The following is a 26093-nucleotide window of genomic DNA, read 5'->3' as shown; positions in this document are numbered from 1 at the left end:
TGACTGGGAACTAAATTTACGACACAAAAAATCAACACAATTAGACGGAACGTATTCGTTAGCATAATGGATGGATTTTGTATTTCCTGGAAGGCACAGAAAGGGATAATATTCTTAATTAATAATTAACAAACATACTAAACAACGATTGAATTTGGCAGATGTGAACGTTAAAAGAACGGAAAGTTTCTACTATGTAAGACAATGTTAGAATAAGATTAGAAGTAGCGAGAAAATTCATCTGTGTCATTCCTAATAACATAACTTTGTTTGTTGTATTGCATAGTTTCAGGCGAATCACATTTTTTTACGGTTTCTTGATACTTTTCATGTCTAATGTGTTAATAAACCTAATTTTTTTTAGATATTGTAAATCCTGTTTAAAATAAAGCCATCTAAAAATGGTCCTATATATGATTCAGTTAAACATTAAAATGAATTGATATAAAGCCTGTAAGGTAACAATTAAGCAAAGTTGTACATGATTTGAATGTAGATCAAATTGCTAATCAAACGTCAATCTAACTGCGTCAATAAACTGTACATCAATTGCCAATAATAGACCAGTAACAACCTTATTTCATTTGAATAATGTCTCATTGAAGCAACCGTTTTCGATCGCCGTTCGGCTGCCCAGAAAAACAGCCTACTTACTCGTGTCTCCCGCGCATTATTTTCAATCAAGAACAACTGCATGTCGTTCGATTGAATAATTCATGCTCATAACTGGCTCGCGCCACACACACAGCATGTACTACGCCGCATTTCATAACTGGTTGATATTCTAGACGTGTGTTGTTTTGCATATTTTTCGAACAATTTCGAAGCGCACGATCACACTCCGTACACGGTGCGCGCCTGTAATGGATATTATTTTTGCAGCTCATCAATGAGCTCGTATTATGTTTAGTCGATTACCATATGCAGTGGTTCCTATTCAATAAGCTTTGCGAGGGAGAGAGAGAAAAGCAGCGTTCGACGCAGCGCTTCTGACTTTAGGATCGATTTTGGCATTCTAATTTGACACGCCACAAACTGAAACCACCTATCAGCGCTACCTTCAGAATTTATTCCCATCGTTCTCGGCTTCCAAACAATTTCACTCTCTCAACCATCCGCCACCAGTATCAGCGGTATGAAATATTCGGCAGCTGCCTGGAATGTCCTGCCGGCCTTGTGCATCCATCCACCTCCCTCCGCTAGGCCCATCTTCCGGGACGTATTGATTATGGGAACAAATTTTCATCAACCCCATCCGAGAAAGCCACTCGAACCGAGCCCGACGACACATGCTTCCATGTACGTACGCCAGACAACCGCCATTAGCGCCGCCGGCGATAATAATACAACCATCAGCCACAGCATCGATCGATACCACCGGCACCGTTGGGGCGTCCATGTTCCGGGCAGGATCGGGGCTTAGGCCGAAAAGGGATAGCAAACCAAAACAACGGCAAAAAATCTTCCACCAACGGACATTGACACTGAAACCATTATCATTTAGCCTCGGTTTGCTCTTTTGGACAAGGATGGTCGATTGAGGGTAAAAAAAAATAGGGAACGATCCCGACAAATCCACTAACCACCAGGAAGGAAACGTTCACTGCCACGACGCTATGGCTCGAAAGCAACCTGCCAGCCAGCCGTTGACCCAACCGCAACATAATTAGTGCACCCGTTGGTTGCACCGATGGAGGGGAACGCTTTGTTTATGATGCAATCCCTGTTTACATTCTTCCCAACATTGCCACACCGCAACGGGGCGACAACGGGCCGGTTCGAGGTTTATGCATTTCCAATCGTGAAACAATTTGCATAATTTAATAACCTTCTTTTTTTGGACGGTCCACTTCGATGCTCTTGTAAAGCGTGGTAATCGATGGTCGATTTTGTCAGCTTGCGGTAAGTATCGAACGGTCATTGTTGGGTGTATTATCATATTTTCATACATAATTTCTCCATTGTGCGGTGCTTCAACTGCGGGATGTTTTCTTGCATAATATTAAGGGCGTAAAATACGGATGGTTCCAAGCGTAAGTCTTTACGATCCAGCTTAACCAGGTGCAGTAGAAATATGTTGTGTATTAGAAGTTTTAAATATAATCGAAACAATTGATCCGTAATTAATTCATATCCCGAACATTTCACAACTCAGTTTTTTAATATAAAGGATACAATAATTATTATTAATAAAACATTGATGTGGATTACGGATTGGAATTCGTCAACTACGGTAAGGTTCTAATTGAATTCAGCATGGATTCAGCAAGCTAAAAATGGCATACTTTAAGGCGTTTCAAGACACAATACTCTCAATTATGAAGAATAAAAGGTTTATTAAGGTTCTTTCTTCAAACATGTCTAAAGATTCCAAAAAAGTATTGCAAAATTTCTATACAATTTCAAGACTTTTCTCAAGGAAAACCATCGTACCATTAGAACACGTATTGTATTTATTGACCTATCCCTTCCAAAGCGCATAGATGCAACACGTACATGCGTAACGGTTGAAGTACAACATAATTTCCCTAATTGAATCATCTCCAATGGTTGCGCAATTTGCCCGCCGTCCGCTCGACGGGTGTTCCTACAGTAGACGTTAAATTCTACAAACAATTCACGATCCGCCTATGGCCCCGTGTGTTTTGCGTGCGTAAATATTTGCAATTTCACTTTTCATCACCTCGGTGAAATGAAACGCATCGCAAATGGCTAGGCCCCGTTGAACCGCTTATGCGAATCAATATTTAAACGGATTCCGATGTTGCAAGATCCTTTCCGGAGTGCAAGCGTACGGTGGAAATTGCATGGCGCCATTGTACCGAGGAGAAGGCGAAGCCGATTGCAACAACATTGACACTTCCGTAAACAATCCAAAGCGGGTGCCAACACACATGGTACGTATAGGAAAACTGCGTGAAAAACCTATCGATTGTTGTGACGGTGACAGACCGCCGCTTTACAGCTTGCCCTTCTAGTTGCCGCTCTCCAGCATATGATTCAATGTTGTTTGGATTCGGAAAATTACAATTTGATTAAAACAAATGATGACATTTATCATGTTCGAACACCTTGCACTCCATATATACACAAACACACAAGCGGTGTTTTGTCTCGGCTGACCACGGAAACAGTCACCACATGTTGACTTAGTCTGGCTTTGAGGTTGGACATTGGTGGAGTACGTGGGTGGTTCCGGATTTCAATTCGGAAATGCAATTACTCATCGATCGGCTGGACAAAGGTCGTTCTGCTACCGTCCCAACTATCAGCCACGTTCAGCGATGGATGTCAACATGTTTCCGCCTCGCTTCCACACCAAACGCATCACCGAACCTCGGTTGTACGAACGTGACCTCCAACCGAGTGGAGTCGAACTGTCTGACCACGTCCGGCAAATAAATAGTCAAATGCAAACAGTGATGTTCACGGAAAAGTGAAACCAGTTGCAGCCCGAAAGCTTGGCCGGTGCGTTGCCTGATTGAGAAATGCTTCCCAAATGCAATTTGGTTTGATGTTGCATTGGTTGTGCATTCGAGATTCGTAGGCAACAGCACACACAGGATTTTTACGTTTTGTTTTGGTTGGAAAAACAAGGGAGAATACATCACCGACAGGAATTCGTTAAAAAATGGAGGACAAGGATGTGGGGATCATTCAGAATTTGTGTTTTTGCTCAGTTTTGTGGAGCTGACTATGCTTACAGTTTCAGTTTATACCATACTGGTGCCTTAAGGCACAACAACTCAGAATCATTTGTTCGTTCAATGGGCTCACTGAAAACATATTTTTACGTAGCTCCTTTTACTATGGAATTACATACTCGAAATGTGCCTAAATGTAGGCAATCAGCATGGAAATTCAACTTATTTATTGAACAGATTTCACCTTCAAGTGTGAAAATAATCTCATTAAACCATCGCTCGGTGAGCAGATTTTAAGTACAAATACACCCTCTACCTTCAAATCACAAACACCAGCAGACGAAATACGCTTTACATTTCCCCGAACTGACAACAAGAGTTAAACCCATGGCAGCACAATCGGTCAACCATATTATGGGCGTCCAATGTTGACCACCGGATTTTCCACCTCGCAAATCACCGGGGATTACAATCCAAATCATCCGATTATCAGTTCCCGGTTTTCGGTCCCGTCCCGAATGGCGCGAGTGTCGCAGTGAACGCGTACGTGCTCAAACTGCATTCCCCCAACAGCATGGAACGAACGCGCGTAAAAGATGGATCGTTTCATCATCAAGCGGAGAGTATAAAGAACACAACCACCTGGCAGGACCCACCGAAACGCGGTACAGTGTGTCCGTCGAGGAAGCTATTTTCGTCCCTTTTGTGCTATTGTTTGGACTGTGTCCATTGCCAAAGGACAATCTTCCTACCGATGATGGTGAAGGATATTTGCATAGGAGCATTTAAAAGTGTAATCTACTCCATCTATTTCACGTCAATAGCGGATAAATGACTCGTTTTTCACGCGCTGTACCATGACAATGCTGGCAGTGTGACGTGTGGGCTCTGTTTGTTGTGAGCCATGTGGTGATGGTTTGAGTGAGACGTTGTTGGATGTCGGCTACCGGCAAGGACTGTAGCACTGACAACGAATCGATTCCCGGTGGAATACTGTTGATGGTGGCACAATCGTTGCTGGTAAATAATTGGAAAGCTCTCACAAATTAAAGGTTGTCAGTAATTTAAACGTTCTTCAATGGTCAAAGGCGAAACTTGTCTAAATAACTCTTGAACGTTAAAGGAGTCTTGAAACACTTGAAATGCCATGAAGTTTGCATACGTTAGGGCGTGTGATACAGCAGCTACTAAGCTATCCATTTAAGAATAATTAATACGCCGTGCAGTATGCAAAACGCATGACGTGACAATCGCTTTGACGATTTAAATTAGTTCAAAATTATTAATCCGTTAGTATAACATACACAAACTAACATTACGCTTCTCCGAGAATTCCCAAGGAAAGATAAAAGCCTTTTTGCCACAAATTTGATCAAATTTCTTAGAGTTTCGGGGCTTTAACCCACATTGATGTTCACTTGGTTTCGCAGCAAACTCGTCTGTAAGTGCCATTCTCGACATCCTTTACACGTTATATCTTCTGACCATTGTCTGGAGTTTACCGGAGTTAGTTTTTCTGCCAAGCACTCGTTCGAAAAGTACAATTTCCATTCGGGTAAATAACATTCTACCAATCGAAGGGGTAAAAGGCACAGTTACATAACCACACCTAGGGTAAACAGTACTGCAAGGAGCATGCAGCATGCAAGAAACCAAGCAGAAATTCCCTCCCGTATGGTTCCGATAGCAAACGGACAGGACAATAGACAGGATGGAAACCTAACACAGTTCCTTTGCCAATAATGTACATCCATTTTGGGGCCAGCGTGTGACGATAGAGTTTCACCTTTTCGAGACTCTTTCCAACCAAAACCACAATCGATACCGATGCCTTGAACCGAACTCTTTCGAGTGCACTTCTTATCAAGTGTTTGGCTATATTGAACAAATCCCATGGAGAAACTCCCGTGAGTAGAACGTTAAGAGGAAGAGCAACAAACCCTGCTTATAGTACTGGCCACAAAAGCTCCCTCGGTATCCTCTTCTGGTCGCTCGGCTTCCACAATAGTTTTGTTTCCGTTTCCGGCTCGTTGGGCGTCCGGTTTTGTTTGCGGTTTTTATTCGTCCACACGTCCACTGGTGCATCGCACCAACGCATGCAACGTTGCACTATTTGCAATCATCATTTGCCACCGGATTGGATGAACGGGTTCTCGTTTGAAGTTTTGCCCCAGCACACCACAGAACGGTTGCTTGTGAAGAAACACAAGCCAGAACGAGATAAGTTTGCGTACGTACTTTATGATCAAATTGTCTCGCTGTGCTCGAAAAGAGTAGAAGTTCATGTTATTGCCTACACCGCCCGTCACATTTGGGCGGCTTTTGGGGCGCAAACCGAAGAATGGAATGGTTCAATTATGGTTATTACTTTAGCATAATTGCAAAACTTTGTTATGCGTTGGTCGATTCTTAGCCAGCAAATCGAGACAATTTAATCTGATCATAAATAATTTCGCATTCGGAAAATGCACCTAAAAACATATTTTTTAGCATTGGCGCTCCGAATTGATGCTCATAATAAAATCAACACATTGCCAATAGCACCACTCTCAGCATAATCCGATCGCATCCCACCATCCCCAGTCGCTACCGTTCGTGAGTAAACTCAATTCTCCTGATGGCCTGCAGGGTGAGTATCTTTGCTTCTTCCGTTCCCTGGCAATCGTCCAAACATAACCTTAAAACGTTTTGCTGTGATGCTTCCCTGACACAGACACGGCAAGCATCGGAACTGTTCTACGATCGTTTCCGAAAGTGATTCGACACATGCACGGCGCAGACCGTCCGTTCCGGTGACCACAATTTCCGATGCTTTTGTGTGGCACAGCCTGGAATACTGGTTGGGTAGAAGGTGGAACCCTGTTGAGCCATCTGGAGGCATGTTTTCCAACCGTCGTCACTGATGTGCCGGTTCATCGTGGGGATTGCGTCTGAATATTTATGCGTGAGCCAAAGCATAACAGAGCAACAAGAGGGAATTATTCAGCGCGTTTCGGTTGTTGTTTTAATGTTTGTTTGTTTGTCGGTAGGATTCTGCCGTTGACTATGGATCGCTCCGAATGATGACGTTTGGCTATCAGGCATACCGCATTCGGTTGGTGGAGTCAAAATAGTTCCCTGTACGCCTGAATTGTTGTATGCTTTGTCCGAAAACTTCAATGTTTAGGACACGTCGTTCAAAAATACACATAGAACGGAGAATTTGTACACCACTCAAGAGCTAAACTACACTCACAAGCCCACTGAGTACCATTTGCACAGCAAAATTGCATACCACAAGCACCCAAAAGGGGAAAGACCGTTTCGTGCTCGTAAATTTTCAATCTGCTATCCATGTCCGGGATCTCTTGCACCATGTACGCGCCCACAAGTGCTTCGCACTAACAAAAAAAAAAAACGCCACATTCTAATCTACCAGAAAGGTCCCAATTCGGTCCCCATGGTTCAATGGTCAGTGTCAAGTTTCAAGTTTGACCAGGCTTTCTGGTCTGGGTCCGGTCTTTGTCAGCATAAAATAAACATGTATTAATTAGTCAGACACGCACCAACTTCCTGACACCGGGAAACACTTCGGGATGGTCTCAGTTCCAACCGAGCTAACGCGCACGAACCCATGTCATCGTGTCGCTTCTGGTGACTTTGACCTTCGGCCTTCTTCCGAACCCTCTCTTTATCCTTCGGACGTACACGGACGACAACTGCCATGGCTTCATCCGAATTGGGAATGGGTGCTTTTGGACGATGTTCGAACTGGAACTGTTCCCCATCGTGGGACCAAACCCTCTTGACTCCGGTAGAATCTTTCCGCCTTTTCGGCCTTTATACGGTCACCTGACCGGGTCGATTGACTCGGGGCAAAAAAGCCAAAGGCCACCTTTCACCAACCGATTGTCATTAGCAGCGTGTGTCGTAGTAAAAAGCGAGACACGATCGGTTTTCGAAACGGAACGGGAACGGGTTTTGATAAATGAGCTGGGAGTTTTCTGCATGTTTCGCTTGATTAGCGCGAGGGCGGTATCATTTAGCACATGGGAGTGTTTTAATCAATCGCTTCATTAAGGTCCTTTCACTAGAATTTCGAAAGTGTAACGAATTCGTTCACCTAAATGGGTAAAAAAGAGAAAGTTCTACCAGTTATACAAACCATTTGACCGAATACCCTGAAGTTATGCTATCTTTTGTATAAACCGACGTTGCCGAATACAAACTGGAGGTCCAGATTAAAGTCAGAAAGCACTGAATCGATTTTCCGACACGACGTCCCGTTCCCGAAATGTCTTTATTTTCACTTTAGATCTCTTATCGTTACAAGAGTAATGCATCTTGCGTTGCTCCATTGCCATCGCTTCTGTTGACTTTTAGAAGCAATAAATGTCTGTGCAAGGGAAGAAAACATACAGGAGGACCATCCATCGATCTAACATTTTGAGCAGTTTGATAGAACTCGATGCTACGATGCGATGTGTTGGATCGAAAACGAGAGCATCTAACGTACGGTACAGACAACACGTCCGGTCGTTTCGCTGTTCCACTTGAATGGACTTTCGCTTTAGCGTAACATCGTCCCAAAAAACGGGCTAAAAATTATTATTTCAACTGCAATTTCTTTCCCTTGAGGTACATCGTCATGCACAAGGTATACACTCAGGGGAATGAAAACATGCTGCTCATCTACGCACATCCCACCACAAAAGCGAAGGTGTAACCGATCGGTTGAAGTAAGTTTTTGCGGTACACCAACATGAGTAGTCGAGGCATCTTCCCTAACCCAAAATCTCCTGTGTTGTATGTAATGGAAAGAAAATATCCAACCATCTTCCCACTTCCAACACATTCCTCCGGGTTTCATTCAAACAAAGGACCAATCAAGGGCTTTCGATATTGGATCCTTCTTTTGCTTCCTGCGAGAAAAGAAAAACACAGCACTGCTGTCGGAAAATAGATAGATCATGATTGTGCCATGTTGTTGTAATGGCATTTTCATCAAATATCCTTCAAGCGCACAACGATATCATCACACACACACCCAATTTTGCCACCCTGAAAGTGTTGGCAGCATTATGGGCTTCCTTTTTGTGCAGAAGAATTACCCCAAATAGAAGAGCTGCCACTGTGATGTGTCAATGTTTCTTCTAGATTGGCTTCGGCTAACGACTGGATCCAGCGCCAAAAGATGGAGACGAATAAAAGTTAATTAGACAACAACAAGAATTTGCCCACGGCCAGACAAAGAGAATGCATCACGACCATTACAGAAGCCTCCGGCCGAACGGAAGGAAGCGCCATGATTGGCATTGGATTACTCTCACTCCTCCAAATGGACTGTCCAATGCCCTAGCAGTTCTGATTTTACTTCCGGTCATTTTGAACATCTGTTGACTTGACCCAAAGCAGGTCAAGCGGTGGCCATGTAAGAACTGGTCCATTTCTTCGATGTTTAGAATGTGGTAGAACGTTAGTGGTGCAGACTAGCTACCCTTACTTGAAATCAATTGCTGGCGGTTCTTCTATCTCCAATGAGTTAAGATGTAACGTAACGCTAATCCTGTTGGATGTCGTGATCGTTTTCGCTTACCTGTGAAAATAAAATGGAAAAAAGAAATATTCATTAGCCTTCAATTCGATGGTGGTGAGTAAATGATAGCACCAATCAGTAGCTCCCCTATTTGGTACACTAATTGATTTTGTGGGTTTTATCGGGATCCTGTTGGGGATTTGAATCAATTAATTAATTGATTTGTGTGATTGATCCGATAGTAATCTGTCGGTGTGCAATATAATAGACGGTAAAAAAGGGATGCTTTGGGAGCGAAAGATGGACTGATACAAGGTAATTAATATTTGTATTTATTTATTTATCGACCCAGGCAACATTTAACAACCCAGACAAGAAACTTAAGCAGACTACTTAATGAGGGGACTTTGTCAAAAATATTGCATACATTTGGGCGCAATCTATAGCATCTCAAAAATTAAACACAGAGTTAGTTTTTTGAATGCGAAATATTTTATGAAACGAAATATTATTTATGAAAACCTTTTTAACTGCTTGCTAGGCTTTTTGGTACAGCCTTTAAATCTGGGACACCGTCCTCGTCCCGTTAACGAATAACAAAGGAGCGATGTGATGTAATTACCATATTTTAATTAAATTTTTCTCACAGAATATGCTACCGTTCATCCGTTCGCGTGTCATGTCAGCGAAAGAAAGGAAGATTCACTCACAATCGCCTCCGCCTTGGATAGCCTTTCATCAACCAGATCGGTCAGAACTGGCGCTTTTTGCGTACCTTCAGCCGGTACTAGTGTATCCCTAACTGAACAGTTTCCCCGGAGGTCAGGTAATTGATTTTCTATTCTACTTTTTCCCCCTTTCCGGTACACGCACCGTGATTTCCGCTGATGAAGTGTCGGTCGTGCTGTTCCGGATATCCTTTCGAAGGTGTGCTCACCGGTAACGCCTTCACAGTGTAGTGGGCCTTGGTGTGAATAATGAATCATGGTACCCTTTTTTCCCCGAAGGCAAGAAAAGCTCTTTTTTTTTTGGGGGGGAAAACCTCTTTCCCACTGATGGGTTAATGTTTAAAGGCACTTCGAACGCGCCATTATGGTGGTAATCAGCTCGGTGCCATCGTCGCAATCACTGATGACCTGGTTCTTGGAGGTGTTTAAGCTTTTACACCGTATTTTACCATTTTAAAGTAGGCTCTAGAGAAAATGCATGACTTCCCATCATCATCGAGTTGTCGGTAACATAAAGATCGATCGACTATGGTCGTGACCATGTTTGGTACCGGTGGGATTGCGGACAACAACGAGCGTATCATGCTCGCTCACCCTTTCCATGCCATTATGGAGACGCCTGGTGGTGCGTATCGAAACGGAAGGTCAGACCCATCCTCTCATCCGAACCGAACCTTCCCATTCAATGTCAGTCAACCGGTCGGCAATCATCGGACCCGTTTGTAATAGCAATAAAATTTACATCGGTTTCGATTACAAGATAAGAAAGACTGCAACATCCGGTCGATTCCAGAACACAGCTCGAGGGGCGTCGTCTTTTTGCGTACACGGCGGCATCAAAGCAGACAACATGTTTCCACGGAAGTCGGGCGGGAAAAGCAAAAATGATGGTTTTTCCTCCCCTTCTCGCCATAGTCTTTCGTTTGTACGCCACGGTATTCGGTGTTCATAAATGTCAAATCAGCTTCAAGTACGATGCGTTTATGGTGTTCCCTCCCTCCTTTTTTTGGGGCTCCTTGCACTGCTCGCCTCAATGATGATTAGGCCGGAAAGACTCATACACTCCGGAAGCATCCCCTCGGATAATTTATTAAGGAGAATAATTACTTTTTTGGCATCATTATCTAGCCTCCCGTCCCGTACAAGAACGCCACAATAGCACAATATTCCCCTTGTAGTTTGTGTTTCGCTATACACGAAGAGAAAGTCCGTACAGCTTATATTCGATGTAGGAAGATAGCACCAAAACAGAAAAACTCATCTCAGCCTCGGTACATTCTCTTTAATGAGTGCTAATTTGACCACAGAAGGAAAACGTACGGTTGAGCTGATTGAACGCGAAGGCGAATTCTGGGGGAAATTGTTTTCCAATGTCCCGCTGTGTGCTGTGCTACGAGACAGGAGCTGACAGAGGCAGAAGTCTCATTTGCATGATAATTGGATTTTCTCACCCACAACTTCGCTCGTTTCGGGGCTTGGAAGCACACCTGGAACAGTGGGCAGAAGGAGCAAAAATAGAAGTGAAATAAAAAAAAAAAAAACAGTACACGATGACAAGTGATTTTGTAATTAATGCTGAAGATATCCAGTTGGTTAATTAATCAACAGCTTTGCAGTGGAAGATAGCTTACTCAACAGACAATCATTATCTTAAAGAATAACAATCGAATTTGAATAATATGAGTCACCGTTTTTATATTTGGATCTCGGTGAAAATCCTCCAAAAAATGTGTTATCGTTCCCACAAATTCTTCATCTCGCTAATACGTCCTTAATTGACAGTCCTTCTCCTACGCTCTAGTTGATCATTTTCAGCTCGAACGCAAATATTTACGCTCCTCCAGCAAACGCTTAAGCTATATCGGTTCAGCACAATTGCTCAATTATAATTTATTCATCCCATCTCACTTGTGCGCCCTCGGATATGTTGGGCACACTGCCAAAACTCCAACAACTTCTCCCTTTCGCAGAGGGATGTGGCGGATGTAATGTAACACACTTTTACACTCTGCAACAATTGCTTGCTGCCACTTGCCACCCTCGCACGATGTACCAGGGCCAGCTGTGTTGGTAAGTGACTTCATTAGTGCAGAGTACAGCCTCCCATTTGCGCGCATATCGGAACGCGACAACCCTCGTACTGCCTGCTGGCGTTTTATGCAAAAGTAAACATAGCTCTCCGGTGCGGTCTGTACTCGGTCTGGGCAGGTTCGAGAGGTACTAGGCAAACATATAAAATTCCATACGCAAAGTGTGGTGTGCGTAACTGAATGGCATAGGTACCTCACGGGATCGGATCCTTTTCAGAGCGTAACCTAGATGTGCTTATCCACCATTCCCAGCAAGGGCGCGCTCTGACACTGCTATCAAACTGCACGGGTTAAATATTTAATGAATTCCAACAGAAAGGATGAAGGATGCGTGCGTCTCCAGGGGAATGTGGAGACCGTACCACAGCGTACAAACGTAACCCGACCTTTAACCGGCACAGCCTGTGATCTGAGTTCTACGTAAACAAAGCCCCCGGTCGTCAAACATTCGGGTGATTGTGGTCTGTTGTGGCAGAGGATATTCTACCCAGTAACTCCGACTGTAAATTCTTCCATTCTCCTATCACAACCATTTCCCGGGACTTCGAAGATCCCGACCAACTTCGCTTCTCATAAATCAGAAAGGAAAGCCAATTTGCATCAGCTCATTTCACCGACTGAATTGCAATTGCTGCACTTTCGTTTGGAGAAGTTGGTACAACAAGAAATCTGCCGCTACAGAGCACATCCGACATCAAAACTTTTCCCCGGAAACGTGTGACAACATGTTTGGAGTTTGGAGTCAGATTTAAAATGCATTTGTTTTCGATTTCCAACCTGGAAGTCTGTACAGTCAACGCCAAAGCTAACCATGGCGAGAAGATACTGCAAACTGCAATTTGAAACTAGAGAAAATTGCTCGAAACGGACATAAACATCACCACACACCACAGTTTCAAACAAATTGATCCTTCCTTTCGCTTGTCGAGTGTCGACCAATTGCCTAGCATAGTGTGCGGCCCTACCAGAAGAGACGACCGGGAAGCTAGATTAGATTTACCGTAGCTAATCTTCCATTGGCACGAATTTCCCTGAGCTCGTGCGGTTGCAGTCGGACCTTCCCCATATTCGAACTCCACTAAATAATAGCCTATGAGTCCCCAAAGCAACAACACGTAAGACCATCGGCTACTGGGTTGGTTTGGTACTGCTTCGAATGTCCCCACGGTGAACACCATGAATGTCAGTTGCTCATAAACTATCAAACACCCTCGACCTGCACGGCCCGATCAAATTCCACAGCAATTCTCTGTGTTAAATATCCATAAAATATTTATGGACATCATTCCACCGGAGCAGCAGTAGTCTCTCCAGACCCAAGGCAGGTTACTTTCTCTTCCTCTGCCTACTGAAAGGTCAGAGCCAGGAACCAACAGGAAGCGAGTGAGTATGATTTTATTTACGCTTTAATCCGTGTAGTTTCAGCATACCATCAGTGGAGAAGAAATAATCATTTCACGAGCTGCATGCCACCGAGCGCACGCCATTCATCATAATCCGAGCGAAACAATGCGACGTACAGCGACCACCACACCGTGCACGATATGTTCCGCTGGCTCAAAACCACCTCCTTTGGCATCTCCCGTGGAGCCGGCCGTTAAAACAGAGTCCATTTGTCAAAATGGGGAGCGAAACTAGTCGACTCATGATAGTGGTGATAATAAAATTCATATTAGGAAACGTTTACGACTTTTGGGAGTGAAGCAGCCGACCGGGGTGCTTGAGCAGGTCCCACCAAGTATCTCCCATCGCTCGTATTTTTACACCCACCACTACTTGCAGGGCTTTCCGTCCATCGAGCGACCATTTTCCGGAAGTGTGATCGTAAAACGCTACAAACCATTGCCGCCCTGAGAGGGTTTTCCAAAAACCGGATGTTTTCATGAAAGTACTTTTCACTTTTCCCTTTCGAAAAAAGAAACAAGGCAACCTTCCTCGAGCGAACACGTTCGTTGTCTGTGACGTTTGGGCGTAGTGGCATTAACATTTCCGGCTATGCAGAAAGGTTGCCCGGTGCGCCCTCAATTAGCGTAAGCAATACGATAAGGAAGCAGCAATTCTACCTTCTTTTATGGTACGATATCCGTTTGATTGCTGTGTTGTAAAATACTTATCATGTGGTTTAAGTTGTAAAGGACAACGAACGGACCCGTTGGTAGAACCGCGCTGGTTGTACACTAAAACATATCTTCCACACTGGAAGGCGGTGTGCCGATTAAATGTTAATCAGATAATTGTGGGTAAAATTCGCAATGCGACGGATTTATATAGGAAACATTTTTCAGGCTTTTTTCCTTGTGAAAGTGGAGCAACGCAATGATAACGTGGCAGCTATCCTGAAACAATTGTTTCATTACAAGCGTTTTAGCGTAAAATGATAAAACGCCTAAAGGTATGCACTTCACAAAACAAAGCAGAATTCCGTTCGGATCACCTCCCATTAATTTAAATTAAAAGGAAACATTGTTCTATATGATGAAGAAACACATTCATTCAAACAACTATTACAGTTTGAATATTTTTACTCTTCGTATTATTACAAAATCCCTGGAAATCCTGCGCAATATTTATCCTGTGCGTTGTTCGGCGAAAGCTTTTGTCCACAATCATGATACACCTGTATACCTCTCCGGAAGGTGATTAAATTTCCCATCTAAAATGGGACAATTTCAGGTTTATGAGAAACCATTTTCGAAGCGGAGAAAGGTCCCATTTTTTAGTGGGACCAACAGAAAAACGATAACTTGCCCGCAGTAAAATACGATTATTGCTACTTCCGGGTTCAGACCGGCTACTACCGGCTGATTTGTGCGTCTCAAACATTGGGTTCCATAAAGCAATGCGTCCGGCCGTTGTACAAAATTTCATAACTCACTTTGTAGCGAATATTTTTCGTTTCACTTAGTCTCGCTCTCTTTCCAACTCCCCTACCGGTTAGCATAATCCCTGCCGAGCATGGCGTCAGGTTTTAATGTTTATTACTGCTTTTTTTTCCTGCCTCATTCTAAACCTCTTTTTCTTTTGCTTCAACACGGAAACAACAGCGCGCAAGACGACCTGGACCGGGCAAAGTGAAAACCGAACAACATTAAACCATGCCTTCTCCATACCGTGCTGTCTCAGGCACTATTAGGCATTAAAACATTCCGAAACAAAAAATAACTTTGTGGCGCATTTTCATAAAAATTTATGACACTCTGGTCACCCCACCGGGGCAGAGTAAGGGCCCCGGATATGAAGGAATGCGAAACGGTTTTAGGAATTTATGCTTCAGTTTACGCTTTCATGTTTATCAGTCTCTAATTAACTGAATAAGCAGGCCCTTCATCTGTGCCGTCTCGCTGCAAAGTGTGGTCCAAAAATAGGGAAGCATCACAATCAAAATAACTTTATCGCAGTCACTCCAGCAACGTGGCAGCGTAGCGAATTGGAAGCGAAATTCGTCCATCAGGCGACCGAACAATTATGACCGTTCTGAGAGATAGGCCGACGACCTTTTCCGGCACAGAACAATCCGACCAGATGCGTCCTTGTAAACGGTGAATTTAGACGCGATTCTTTTCGAGAAACCGGAAGCACACCACCACCCCTTTCTTTGGAAGATCACTTCCAAAGGGCATCCCTTAAAGGCATTAAGCGTCGGCCTCACAACACACAGCAAGTGCAGAATGAAACCGCAGAAATTTGATTTCTGTCCCCGTCCGAAAGTGGCAAGAGGAAAATAGCTCGCGGAAAAAGCGTACAAAGAGAACAAAGGTCGCATTTTCCGTTGTCGGTAGAACTTCTCGTTGGTAGATATTTAAAGTGAAAACAGCGGAAAAGTAATTTGTTTTGCCGCTTTGTACTTAAATTATGATGCTTCCCAAGGCAGCCTTGCACAAGGGTCATGTCAATCCCACACACTAGACCGGAAATAGTGGAATGGTGGAAGCTGCGGGGTTTTATTTAAAGGTCGATCTTCATCCCTTTTCGATGCTTCCTTTGGGATGCTGCAAAAACCCAGGGCAAGGATGCGAATCAAGACAATGATGTGAAAACATTAGCAATCGTTGTTTGGAAAACACGGGTATGTGTTACAATTTCTGGAAAAGGGTACCGTGCGTTCACAGATAGCATTGTATCCCAGTTTCTTTTGTTAGGTCTTCGCTACTAAATTACCAATTATCACACATCCGCTCGATGAGTTTATTTATCTCAGCAGTCTTATCGCGTAGTAATGGCGCGAAAATTTGATTCCATTCCACTGTGAAAGGTACTTTTCTGCATGAGTTTCTCAATATTCTTGCAACAATCTGAAAGGTACAGAATACACAGGCTTTAAGGAATCATTTGAAGTCATCCCTATCCTTCAGCTCGAACTTGGAATCTTTCCTCCCTTGTGATGTTTCTCCACCAACAACATGTTCACTAGCAAACACCTCCAGTACTACCATTCATGTACAGAGGCGCTGGATTGTTCGAAACCAGCCGAATCTTCTTTACAAGATGTCGTCCTCCCTCGTAGTTGTGCGACATTGGGGATGGGAAAATAAATTTATTCTACCCATCGCTGCAGGGTGCAATCTCCTTTTGCTGGTGAAAACTTATGCCACCGACCTGCAAAATGGTGGAAAATATCGTACTTTCTTCTACCGAGGGAAACGCGATAGTATGATACGGATCGGCGTAGCAGTGAATGCTTGTTTGCAGACTTTTCGTTACATGTGTAATGCGCGCTTCGTTGCCCTGTGGCGTCAGTACACGTTCATATTGGGCTGGTCGCGGTCACACAGGCCGAACGGTATGTACATTTTTACCTGCACTGCGTGAAAAAACCACATAGAAAACGGTGATCAAACCATGGGAGGGAGGCTAATCAAATGAGTCGTTTTCTTGTAGTGACAAGGATCTCTGGCTGTGTTCGTTACAGTGGTAACTTTCTTGAAGGAAACATGAAAAAAACTCTACCAGGTCAAAGTACCAACAAATATTTTTTTCTTTATTTATTCTTTCACCACCAACATGAAATTACTTTTTTTAAAACGCCTAAATGTATGCAAACATCATATCAAACCTCCGTTTTAATGATGGTATTCCAAGTTCCATAAAATCAAAGGCAATGCTACGAGTTTTGGTTGCTTAATATATTTTAAAAGGAAGATTTCAAAATTAGCTTCCAGTTGAAGCTATCTCCGGAACTAATTAATGCCTCACGCTGGATGGAAAAAGAAAACACAATAGGTGAAATAGAACTCAAACCCGATTTAAACAATCCTAGACAGTTCTTTCGAGGTTTAATCACAATCTTCACTGTGAGAGGATTAAACAGATACAACTGTTTTCCTTTTCTGCATCAAGTTAGCATTCCACTTGCCTACTTCTCGGGTCGTTTACTTGTTAAATCTTTCCACCGGGATGCGACAGGTCCCTGAATCCACTCTCTCTAGTGTCATGGTCACGTGCCGAATGACACTTGGCAGAAGGCACAACTGTGTGCGTCGTGTGGGACTCTTTCGCCATCCGCTAGTTGAGTTAATTTTCCGCCAGCCGGAAACGAAACCCAAAGCCGAGCACCGTGACCGTTGCGAAGACACGTGCACGGTAATGGTGGCCATCTTTCGTTGCCCAGCGCTAAGGGGAACAGCAGTTATCGTGTGTTGATGCGATTTTCGATTTCAACCACCGATTGCAGGATTGTAAGGTGGCTTAGATGCAGCTTCCCGTTAACGCCAGCTTTGGACGGGGTGCTTTTTAAACGTCCACAGGACAATACCAAATTAAGCCAATGAAGAAGTTTATTGTACGAATGTTTGTGTGGGTGGTGTGATGCGTGTGCTAGAGCTAGTGACATGATTTATAGACGACAGGTGTTGGCGCGTGCGGGTCTGTGGTGTAGACTGTTGTCAAAGTCTCACCGGAACTGCTGCATTTGCATTTGAATAGCTACAAGCAGGATGTGTAAGGGTTTCAATACATCCGGGAGGTGAGTAAATTTAATATGGTAAGAAACGATGCCATTCAGCTCATTCAGTAGCTTAATTAAAAAAGAGGATTCAGCACAGCAGTGGCCACGGTAATATCGCTGGTACTGGGCAATGAGAGGAGATAACACATAATTTATTCAAAGCAATCTTCATCACATCACAATCACATAATCACTAAGCATTAAATTTTGTATATTGTAAAAACAAATATGTAAAAATTCTTTCATAAAAAAAAATTTCACCTATTTTCATACTTCACCCTGAAAGTTTGCAATTCACATACCACTATCCAATTTTGTATCATCCTGTAGAATTGTTTATTTTAAATCTATGTTAGAAACATCCCCAGTAATTGCCATCTCTTCGTATATTTAAAGTTGAATTTTAAAAGGCCATTCTTAAGCTTCACATATTTTCACATTAACGTAAATCCATTCCAATGACACATTGCTTCCAACAACAACTCATCTTCCACTCGTGCAATGGCACAGTGCTCTACCGGCCCTAGAATAATGGCACAAGACCATCCACTAATCGAAAACAGCCGACTCCTTCTTAACCAAAGTGCCATTGGTGGTTGAAAATGGTTTGTAACAATTTGCTATATGTCATCGGAATTGCCCGTCTGGCAACAGCGACCCAGCCAGCCAGAATGTGCATATTAATCGTTCCATGTCCAACCCCAACGCGACACCAACGCCTAGCCCTGGCTGTGATGCTCTAGGCACGCTCGTAGGGGTGCAATAATTTTACCCGATGGCCGATGTGAAAAATTGTCTCTCAACTCCGCAATAGTTCCATTACATGCAATCGAATTCCGCGGGAAGGTGCACAGTGCAGTGGCAATTTCCCAAGAGGGAATATGTTATAACGCTCATTCCCGGAGGGTTACATGCGCTCGTTCCTGCATGCTCTCTTACCCCCACGATCCCGGTCTCCGATGCGTGCAATCATTAGGGAAATTCTGTCGCACCCCTATTATTCCATTGATGGTATCGAATAAAAACAGCGAAGGGTTCGTCCACCCAGCTGTAAGATTGGTCGCTTTGCTGCCCAACCGAGCGAACGAGGGAGCATGTAGAGTAGTGTGTCGATGTCTTGGATTTGAAATCGATGGAAAGGGAATTATTTTAATGTCCTCCGAGACACAACTACATACGGAACCGCACATGGTGATGGCCCATTTCGGGATTTCGAGCAAGATGATGGCGACTCATTGCACGACGCTCTAAACCAGGAAGGTCAGAACTCGGGGACCTAGCGCACCGCTGATTCCCCGAAGCTAAAAGATAACGTGCTGTATCTGATTAAAATCCCTGGCAGCTCGTGTCAGCTTGACTCGAGGCGTTTGACTTCTGTTTGACTCCTGTATTGATGAACGAATGGCGAAGCTAAAATCTCCAATTGCTACCAAGCAACAGAACGAAAGGGGGAAAATTACACTCGGACCCTTCTGTCCATGCGTGTTTGTGTGCACGACGAGAAACATTATTAACGACATGATTTATTTGTTTAATTTATTTTTTAATAAAAGTGCTTACCGAAGCGTAAAACTGCGTTAGGTTTCGGGGTGTGATCGTGCGTATATTTTGCACCGGGCTAAAAAAACTGAAGGGACTTCCACAGCACAGGGTGACCGAGGCAATGTTTTAACTACTCCAGTGGAATCTTCGCACCCGGGTGCGTGAATGTAGTTTTGTCTGGGTTTGTTTTGTTTGTTTGCCACGGTGGTGGGAATTTTTAATTTAATTGAAACGCTACCAACCGCCGTCACAACGCTAGCTATTGTGAAGGAAATTAGAGTAATGACAGTGAGATTCAGCGCATTAGAATACGGTTGAGGGTGCATGCGTCGAAAGGCATGCAAAGGCAAACAGATAAGACAGTAACATTCCGCATCGAATCTTGCTTAATGGTTTTAGAATGAATTTGAATATTTCCATCACATTTCATAAATCACTTTGACACACTCTAATAAATGTCAGATGAAATATGTTTCATGTGGTCTAGCGGTTGTATGTAGAGCGGTTTTATAAGGCTGTGATAAATATGTTTTGTCAAAGAAACAAACCGATTTTGCGTAACATTTGTTTTATAAGTTGCATACATTTAGGCGCTTTTAGCTGCTAAATTTTACAGAATCTCATTTTTCTGTTTATGGGGCGCATAATGTTATGCATCCTATTCAGACAATATGTTTTTAAGATCATACTTCACAGCTTTGTGGACAATTTTTCGGCAAGGCATTACACTTCTATCGTTTTACCATTCCTCTCCAAGCATGCCCTTTCCCCGTATCCGCCTGGCTTATCAAAATTCAATTTTCCTTGGACAGCATAAATGGAAGTTTTTCATAGCTCAAGTTTTGCCATCAACCTACACCACACGGCGGAGGGGGTGGGATAATAAAATTGCTACAAGATCACCTGCCTCGCCCTAAACAGCTCTCAACTGGCCGTAAGGACATGCAAGGACCGATCTGTATTGCGAACGGAATGTGCACTCTCTGTCTCTCTCTCTCTCTCTCTCTCTCTCTCTCTCTCTCTCTCTCTCTCTCTCTCTCTCTCTTGGCAGCACTTCCGACTACGCCGCATGGTGCCACCGTTCAGCTTTACTACCCTGCACAATTCGGCCAAACGTGTTTCGCAACAGGGTGGAGTGGCAAATTTCAATCTTCGATTGGATAGGCGTTCTGCTACGAGTGTAAGCAGCGTAAAGGAAATGCAATAAAATGTACTTTAACAATGTTTCTTCATTAAAAGGTAATGATCGTTCGAAACCACCTCCACGCTTCGGAACGCACTCCAGCAAAAGATGGTTCGGCATTAAAAAAGTTATTTTTTCGTGCTATCTTAAGAGGAAAAATATTGGATGAGAGCGATCCGTTTCGAAGCTCCAATGTATTCAACAAGACTAGATGGGGCTAAAAAGGTTGCACGAACAAGAAATGTAAAGCGTTGAGCACGATAAACAATGCCTTCGTCTATCTTGTGATAGCGTGAAAATGCAATTATCTCTGCCCAGTTTGGGTTTTTTTTTGTTTCTCAAGCAGAAAATATTCTCCTTGTGCTCCACTTTCAACCCCAAGTTGTATTTGCTACCACTTCGGTTGTTAGGATTGACCAAACGATAAGAATATAAGGATACGATTATTGGCGCTTTGGCAATGGAGTTTTTTTAACAACTTATTCTCAAGAAACCTAACCATTGTTGTAAACCACAAAAGAAACCTCTCCCTAAAAAAGGATCTGCTGTGGAAAAGTTTTTACCATTTTTAGTCAATTGGATCCACTCACAGCCACACAAACAAGTGCCGGTTGATTGAGTTTCAGATTTGGGAAGCAAACTTACCGAAACCAACTGTTTCTTCTACAACACAAGCGGAACTACACCGGAACAATTCTACAGTGTATATTCTAGCAAAAGAGCAGACCAAACAACCTATTTCCCTCTCTTGTACGGGTATGTACTTGATAGCTAATAATGATTACTGTTTACGATTATTGCCACTTTAACCATCGAAAACCAATCCCAGTTATGCGGAGCCAGAGATGCTCTTCCAGTAATCCTTCGGAACAGGTAGTAAACATTCCACAAACGGTAAGTGAGCCGGAAAATGCTTGTTCGAGGCATGTAAACTATTCCAAACCAGGCTGCAATTGCTATCGAATCAATTATCAATCTAACGAGCGCCACTGTATGCTGTCGTCTAATTGATTACTCTTCTCCGGCGAGCTGTGGGTGGCGAGTTCCCGAACCCTCGGAAAGCACTAAGGGGAGACCGTAATTGTATCGAAACCTAATCACAACAACGCCACACATTCCTTCCATTCCAATCGAAAGGTGGAGTGCCACTTCAGAGTGACCACCCACGGGGGGGGAGAGAGGACGAACAGAAGCACTTACCTCTAGGTAAATTCCAAAATACCTCCTTTTAAACTAAACCCCCTCGCAACATCATGTTCGTTTGCGGAAATTATGGAAATAAATTCAAATTAGCACTCTCACGGTCCCCACGGTCGATTGCTCGCAATAACCATTTTTGTTTGAGCTTTTCGCAAAGGGTCATCCTACAACCTAAGTGGGGCCAGCACTCGGACGTTTAGCGATGTCTCCCTTGTCGATCGCTTTTGGTGCCTTAATTAACTTGTAATTGAAACGTAAAATTTATGAGAAATTTACATTTTTGTGTCGCTACATTTAAATGATGTTTGCTCTGCTGTTCTCGTTAGGAGCTACCGCTATCAGGCACACTTTTTCCTATCTGCTCGATACCGTGTGCGCTGACATATCGTTCGAACGTGGTGACTTAAAATTCACCACATCAAAACATCAAATATGCGAGGGCAGGAATTGAATCATGAACATCCACTTCGCTGGGTTCGTCGCTTGCCTGCAGGGCGATGTTTGGAGACCATCTGCGCGTACTACCAAGCCTGTACGAAAACATAGGGAAGGAAGCCAATTTTGGAGCCTTAATTACTGGAGCAGCAATTTCATGCCACCGGAAGCGATTTTTATTTCATTGCACCACGATGAGCGGAGCTCGAAGCACCTAGTGCAATCGAAAGTATGCCCCGAAGGTTCTTCATTTGTGTGCGACTGCCTTAAAAACGTCTCGTCAGCCAGGACACGCTTTGAAATTTATGAGCAATACGAAGGGTGAATTGCTAATATGCAGCCTCCTCTGCTTGGTTTCTATTTATTATTGAAATTGCCTGCAATCCTATCTCAGTGTTCCCCTTCAAACTCAAGCAGCGCTTGGAGGAAATCGTTCGGAAAACTAGGGAAAACGAGGATGAATTTCACTTTCTCTGGATGTGCAGGCGCAGGAACTCAACCGAAGTACGGCAGCCAAGAATAATGTTATGCCAAATAGGGACCACCAACGCTACGGCATGTTTTAGCGTTAGTCAACGCGAAACATCCGACGTCCGTAGCATTTGAATTTCAAATCTTCGAATTTCGCAGACGTTAATCTCAACATTTATCATTCGCCATCCAACATGGCAGTTGTATTAATCAACCTAGCGGGAGGAATTGCTTTGCAATTGAATTGAATCGTTTCAAGCTAATGAATTACCTGTATCAGCTCCTGGATGCTATCGCACTGCTCCAAAACAACCGCATCCTGCGAGGTCGACTGAGCTGTTCCAACGCCTTGCGAGGCTTGATCCAGCACTTCATCACAAGCGGCCAGGATGGACGCACCGTTCGAATCGGGCGGTGTGGCAGGACTCAGGAAGCCACTGTCAGCATCACTATGGTTCGAAAGCGGACGTTCCCGTTTCCGCAAACGGTTAAACAGCGGCGTTGAATCGAGCGAACCATTCCGTGGCTGCTGTGCACTAGCAGCTACCGTCGATTGTACCTTACTGATGGCACCGGTACCGGTATTAGCGCAAGAACTTACACGACTCCCCCCGTTAGCACCACCGGTTGGAAGTTGAGGCAGTGAAAAGCTCGACTTGAGCGGATCTAAAGCAAACGTACTGCGTAACAGGGGAAGGAAATTGGCCACCCGTCCCGTACCACCCGTGCCGGCGATGACACTCGTAACGGATTTCATTTTTGCCATCTTCTGAGTGGACATTTTGTCCTGCTCGGTGATGGAGGTAGACGCTGCGGGTAAAGTGTTGATTGCCTTCGGTGTCCCCTGGGCTTGCGCGGTGAAGGTGCTAATGCTTTCACCGACCGGTGCTACAAGCGTGCTGCTGGAACACGTGAAGGTGTTCTGTCGGAGAAGCGTTCCAGTGGTTGTTGTCCCTTCGCTGGGCGCACTGTGCGTTGCGGCTGGCGGTGATGCGGTGGCCGAAGAGGAAGACGACGATGATTCATCACATTTTCGGTGCTGCTTCATCGACTGCTGCTGAAGACGGTGCTGTACGAGGGGTGAGTTCGGTAGCGACACTGATTGCTGCTGATGAACTCGCTCGAGCCGTGAGGTGACGGGGCCTGACTTTAACACTACCCCGTAGTACACGGACGACGACGAGGGCGATTTTTTGGGTTCGTTGGCAGCTGCGTCCGCCAGTTCGGCCTCCTCGTTGGGAATATCTTCCACCTCCGCATTCTCATCCGGTATCGAACCGGAAATAGACTTCGGAACTACCAACACCTTCAAATTCTCCATCAGCCTATTCCGGAACCCATAATCGCTCTCGTCGGTGGACTCCAGGTTGGAGGAGGGTGTTTCAATCACGGAATTAAACATGGACGGATAGTCCGGGCTCGAGCCGCTGGTCGAACTCGTCGAGGAAGACGAAGCCGTGCGTGTTTTGTTGAAGATCTCGTCGATCTTTTCCTCCACCTTCTCCAACGACAGTCGATTCTTAACCTCAATCTCGAGCGACTCTGGCTCGATGGTGAAATAGTTGTCCGAATCACGATCCACTACCGCATCGTAGATAAGATGGTCCTGATACAACACCTGGTCCGCTAGTTCCACCGCTTCCGGGATGGCGCGCATCTTGTGCTCCTTTTCGTTGAAAAAATCCACCGACGGATCGAACAGACAGTAATTCTCCAGATGTGGGACCGTCCCCTTCTTTTGCCGTACGGGAATGTTCTTGAACAGCGAGGAGCTAAACTCGGGCTTCGCTAGTATATCATCGGGGGACGGTTGTCGCGGTTTCTCCTGTCCACCGCCGGATGCTGTCGGAAGCGCCATCGGAGAAGCCTGAGGAATAGCCGGCAGGTCCCCTCCAACGAACGCATCACCTTTGGAAGACATTGTTTTAGCTGTCGCTTTCGGTGAAGGTGGCAAGGTGACGTAATTGTTAGTGTTCCGTCGCTCCAGCCCGGTGTGGGATGATATCAGCTTACCTAATCCGAAGCCCTTCAGCTTCGAGCGAACCACCGTGCTGACATCTTCATTTTTGGTCGGTTCCGGTGCGAACTGTTGCGGTTCCTCGTGCATCTGTTTCGGTTCGGCGCGTTGCTTCACGATGGTTCCCACATTGGTGGAAGCGGGTGGGGCCGGCGGAGGCTCCCGGTAGGGTGGCAACGGTAGAGGATAATCACGGTACAGTTCCTTGTACTCGACTGCACTGTCACCGTGCTGCTGTTGTGATTGTTGTTGCGCCCGAGTGCGTAGAATCGTTTTGACAGCGCTGGTACGAATGTTTCCACCAGGTGCTGACACCGTCGCGGCACTCATCGACAGGTTCGGTATGAACGAAACTTTCTTCTGCGAGCGCACTGAGGAAGCGGTCGATTCGGACGCACTGGAAGGAGGGGAGCCAACTTTCTTCTCCTTCTGACCACCACCTCCACCCGCAATGGGTGTCGTTGTGCTCTTCATTCCCGGTGAACTCTTTGTAACGTCACCCTTGGAAGACGTAAGGTTTGATGCCCTTTGTAGAACGCTCGGCGGTTTGAGTTTGGATTTCAACCGCTCGTCCAACCGCGTCGCCTTGGTAGCGGGTATCTTGGAATCGTTCAACGTTTTCCTTCTGTCTATAGTCGTTTGTTGGGCGTGTGCTGAATTGATGTGCGATTTGATTGCCTCCGGGCTGATGGTTGGGCCGTTGGGTGATTTTTTCGAACCCTCCTGAAGTACACCGGAATCATTCGCACTATGCGTCCCCGGCCGTTGATCAAGGGAGTTTGCTTTCTGCTGATGTGTTTCATCTTGCGCCAGGGATTCCTTTGTGTCGGACTGTTCGATTCTCCTGCTGTCGGCCCCGGTTGGCGAGGGTGTTTTCTCCTTCGCCTCTAGTGAGGTCGGCCTTCGCTTGACCGTTCCCGTGTTGATATCCGATGAGGTCGGGTCGGACAAGTCCCGAGGGACACCACCGGTACGTTCGCCGGCTGATGCGAGCGTTTTCGGTGGTGCGTTTGCCACCGGTTTTCCACTTTCGTTCGCTATCATCTGATCGGTGCACAATTACACTGTCTCACCGAACTACACATTTCACCGATGGGTTGAAATTGAAGATAGCAAACACCTCTGACGTACGTTTCAAGTTTTACAATGATCTAAAAAGGGCTAAAATAGAGACACCTTCACTTGGGCGAAATTAAAGAATCTCCCTGCACAAAACACTTTTATTCACTCAGATGTTAATGGCATCTTGTAAATCATCAATTTTCTAAAAAAAATCGAATTCAATACATTGCACAATCCACTTCCAGGCACTTGCACATCTTTG

General features: G+C 44.7%; 1 protein-coding gene across 1 annotated transcript in view; it reads right to left on the bottom strand.

Annotated features, from left to right (window-relative positions):
- LOC128714623 (protein sickie) overlaps positions 1 to 25813 on the bottom strand; it is a 202260-nt gene extending 176447 nt beyond the window's left edge. Inside the window, exon 1 of the mRNA XM_053809496.1 lies at positions 23024 to 25813. Coding sequence (XP_053665471.1) covers positions 23024 to 25813 — 2790 coding nt within the window. The remainder of the gene's footprint in view (positions 1 to 23023) is intronic.
- Between the last annotated feature and the right edge of the window lie 280 nt (positions 25814 to 26093).

The sequence above is a fragment of the Anopheles marshallii genome, chromosome 3 (genome assembly GCF_943734725.1).
Source record: "Anopheles marshallii chromosome 3, idAnoMarsDA_429_01, whole genome shotgun sequence".
Lineage (NCBI taxonomy): Eukaryota > Metazoa > Arthropoda > Insecta > Diptera > Culicidae > Anopheles > Anopheles marshallii.
The sequence above is the reverse complement of the archived record's forward strand: the minus strand, read 5'-3'. Positions and strand labels throughout refer to the sequence as shown.